The following is a 3,898-nucleotide window of genomic DNA, read 5'->3' as shown; positions in this document are numbered from 1 at the left end:
TGTTTTAGCTTAATTCTATAATCCTGCTCCAGTAAATAATCATTTAATACATTCTTAAAATACTCTAAATACCATTGTTACTGCACTGTACTAAAGGCTTTATCTTCAGAAATTAGAACAAATTCTTGTATTCTTGTATTCTGATGATCTACCGCTCTAGTTAACTCTGTGAATGTGCACTGTGACCTTTTCATTGTTTTTTTATACTTATTTTTCCTACTTTTATTTTACACATACTGAGAATAAATAAATGCTTAAGTAATGCAAAAAGTGTTTAATACTTGTTTTTATAATCTGGTTTCACTTGGCAATAATTCATATGGACATAATTTTAGAGCAGTATAAAAGTACTGGTTACATATTTCATTTCAGTATGGCAGTTTATACAATATACACTTTACAATACTCATAATTTCATGTATAAAAATAGTACATCTCTAAGAATACAAGAGTATTACAGAATTTATGAAAACTATAAATCCATTACACAATATTTTCATAATGTTATTATATTCAGTTAAAATGTACTGTATATAGTTAACAATAATGGAATACACTCAGATAAAATATTGCACAGCAATTCTACTTTATACATAATCAGCTTCAAGTATGTAAGCAAATAATCAGATATTATAGTCCGAGACTGTCACATGTCACATCCTATCCAACATTCACAAAGAAAACTTCTTTTAATAGGTTTCCTGTGGAGCTTTATCGGTAAACATCCTGTTTCTGTTTTTTGGGCATCTCCATCCTCTTTTCCTTTTCTAAAACACATCAGTGCTGGTCCAGTCCTGGTGAATCACTCTTCCTTTAGATGGGCAAAAAAGATGCAGATATTGTGCTGGAGAGACTCAAGACAGCCTGCTCAAGACCCAGAGCTCCACATGAATAAAAAAAAGCTGTGAGTAACTGCTATACTGCTGCCTTAAACCCACATTTCTGTTAATGACTGCTCCTTTTTTTTTTTTTTTTACAAGAATGACCTGCCTGGCCCACACAAACCCGCATTCTCTTTACAATCACCCAAGTCCTTATCTTCAGTCCAGCATCTCTAATACAGGATGCAGAAACAACGCTCCGGCTATTTGGACACGGTAGTGGTTGTTCCCCACCTTTGTCCCTGAAGAGAACCCCCTAAAATGTAGTAAAGGAGTTGTCAGTAGTTTTTCAGCAAAACAAGCCACCATCATAATAAGGCTTGAGACAAGCCGCAGGTTGGTGCTTAAGTCAGTTTTTGAGGTGAGCTCTGGGTTTGAGGCATGGTGAGAATTCTGTGACCCTCCCCTTGTGCTGGAGCGGAGGAGCGCTGGAGAAGAGCACGCCTCCGTCTGCGGCCATAGCCACAGGGACTGATTTTGTGCGGGGGGGCACTGTTCATTGTACTACTGAGCTGGTTGATGCGGTGGGCCAGATCATGTACTGAGCAAGTAAGCAATTTACAGCCCCTTTTCACCCTCCTACTAGGTTGATCACTGCAAAAAGAAAGAAAGCATTTAATATTGTTATTAAAATGATCTTGACATTATTCGGAATGCATTCTGGCCGACTTGGACCTTTTTAAGCGAAAATCACATTCTGATTCACTTTTTGAGGTGGAATAATTAAAGATAATCATTGTTTTGAGTGTTTGATGTTGTGAAGAAACATTGCTGAGTGTATGAAGTAGCCGAGATAATAATTTTATGGAATTAAAAATCTCAATTATTTTTTACATTTGTATCCTAATGTGTTTTTTAAAATCATTTTAAAGTAAATAAACATTATTTCCTACCTTTTCTCTATGACAGCTGAATCTGTATCATTGTTCTCAGCTGAATCTAAGCTTCTCTTGGGGACACAGAGATCCCTCTGTAGCCGAACACTCAGCCTGGCACAAAACAACCAGAAACAAATCAGCATCAAAATGTAAATTTTGGTAAGACTTGGTAAGATGAAATAATGCTTAGACGTACTTCTTTTCTCCCTCAGTATTGAGCTGAAGTGTTGCGCTTATAACGCAGTGCAAAAAAGCAGCCAACAAACACCACATCAAAATAGACTGTGGCACCATCCTCATTCTGGCTTCACCCTGTTAAAAAAGTTTATTTAATTAGTTGTTAGTTGATTAAGCACTTAGATATAGATCATGAAGTATACTTACTAATTTACTGTATTTAGCATTAAAAATGCACTATTCACTACATGACTAATGTATAGCATTCCTGCAGCTGTTAGAGGGAGATGTGAGTGAGGCAAGTGCTCTCTGATAGCCATGCTGCTTTGCTGGGGGTTGGCAAGAGCTGCTTTACACAAAATGATGATACCCAGACTTCTAACAGCCAGATCATTTCCCAGTTTTCAACTAAAAGTTATTTTAGCCTTTTTTTTTTACTTTTTAGGTAAAGCAGAAATGCCATCTGATGATAAAGTCTGATTAGCATTCTAAGCATACATACCTGATAAGCTTTGTTCTTGAGAATGAACAACTGTAGTCCTGACTCTTCAACACTGACTAGGTCTAAAAAATATGGTACACAAATAAGGTCCAGTCTTTGTATGCTAGTTTAGGATGCAGCTGTGACACTACTAGTCTTCTGAGTCTAAAAGGCAAACCTGGGAGCCTTTTATACTTTACAGGGGGTGGGAAGAGGCGGGGGCTTATATGATTGACAGTGTTCCATGCATCCCTATTGTGAGCTAACTGAAAGCTTTGCATGTCTTATGGGGACAAATAATTATGTTTTTGAATATTATTAACATAGCTGTGCAGCAATGGTCCTATTCCATTTGTTTTAATCATTTCAAATAGAATCTTTATCATATGTTTTATTTGTGCAGACCCACAATGCCACAGAGCTAAGGATCTTTTGTTAAATTCAGCAAATAAAAGGATCACTATCTAAAAATAATAAACATGATCCTGTGATTGCTAGTTTTTAGTTATAAACGAATCTAAATTAATTTAAATTAATCACCACTGACTTCATCTAAAGTCTTTTTTATTAGATGATAGAGATTTCCATGGGCCCAATATTACAAGATTTAGTTTTTTCATATTAAAACCCTTCAGAATTAAATTCATTAAAACAAAAAATAGGCTGAAAAGAAGAAGCATTCTTAGTTTTGGCTGACCTGCGTTCTTTGTAGCTAATGATTTTAAAGAAAGTAATTTTAAGCAATGAATCTTGATCTTGAAACTTGCTTATGCCTCTTACACATGTGTTTAGTTTTAAGTTCCAGTACAGTGGCTGAAGTGACCTCTCCTGCTATAACGAAGTAGAATTGCAAATAAGTTTCTAGCCCTATGTGTCTATGGTAACATCACGTTAAGCACCTGGATCAAATGGCTTTTACGTGTAAAGACTACTTATGCCCTTGTCCTGCCTTATTTCTCTGAGCTCTTAAAATCCAAATAGATTTTCTGTCAATTAATTTGAATTCTTTATTTAGAACTCTTTATTTAGAACTCTTTATTTAGATTCATAAGCCAACACAAATATCTCAACATAACCTTTTAGACAGATTTATTTCAGCTGCAAGAAAGGGATACCATGGGAACACATAATGGAATTAGCATGATTAATGTATTCTTTACTGATTACATTTTGATTTGTCATAATAAATGTAAAATAAAATTAATATGAAATGGAATTTGCTTGATGTGTAAATAACACATTTTGAAGTAGCATTTGCTTCTAAAAAGACATCTTATAAGTCTTATCTTAAGTTTTTTTTTTACTGATGTCCCTGCTTGTTTAAGTAAGACACCAAGACTCTGGCGGACCATTAATGAATGAATAAATTGTGAATAATAGATTATTTAAATTCATTAATACTATCTCAATAATTTTTCAGAATGGACGGCACAGTAGGACTGTCATTTCTCAGCAAGAAGGTCCTGGGTTTAATTCGCAGG

The 3,898-nt window shown here is 35.0% G+C and overlaps 1 protein-coding gene across 1 annotated transcript; it reads right to left on the bottom strand.

Moving 5' to 3' along the window:
- Positions 1-1,225: 1,225 nt before the first annotated feature.
- admb (adrenomedullin b) lies at positions 1,226-2,059 on the bottom strand. Its single transcript, XM_063004345.1, has 3 exons — positions 1,956-2,059; positions 1,775-1,870; positions 1,226-1,475 (listed from the first exon to the last, which is right to left on the bottom strand). The coding sequence occupies exons 1-3, from the start codon at positions 2,057-2,059 to the stop codon at positions 1,226-1,228; spliced, it is 450 nt and encodes a 149-aa protein (XP_062860415.1).
- Positions 2,060-3,898: the final 1,839 nt, after the last annotated feature.

Source organism: Trichomycterus rosablanca, chromosome 11 (assembly GCF_030014385.1).
Source record: "Trichomycterus rosablanca isolate fTriRos1 chromosome 11, fTriRos1.hap1, whole genome shotgun sequence".
Lineage (NCBI taxonomy): Eukaryota > Metazoa > Chordata > Actinopteri > Siluriformes > Trichomycteridae > Trichomycterus > Trichomycterus rosablanca.
This window is presented reverse-complemented; position numbering and strand designations above follow the sequence as displayed.

Bases quoted from the DNA above. Each gene is read 5' to 3' on its own strand.
- admb (XM_063004345.1), bottom strand. From the start codon at position 2,059: ATGAGGATGGTGCCACAGTCTATTTTGATGTGGTGTTTGTTGGCTGCT. The intron at 1,871-1,955 runs GTACGTCTAAGC...GTTTTGTGCCAG, and splicing joins AATACTGAGGGAGAAAAGAA to GCTGAGTGTTCGGCTACAGA. The intron at 1,476-1,774 runs GTAGGAAATAAT...TTCTTTTTGCAG, and splicing joins TCAGCTGTCATAGAGAAAAG to TGATCAACCTAGTAGGAGGG.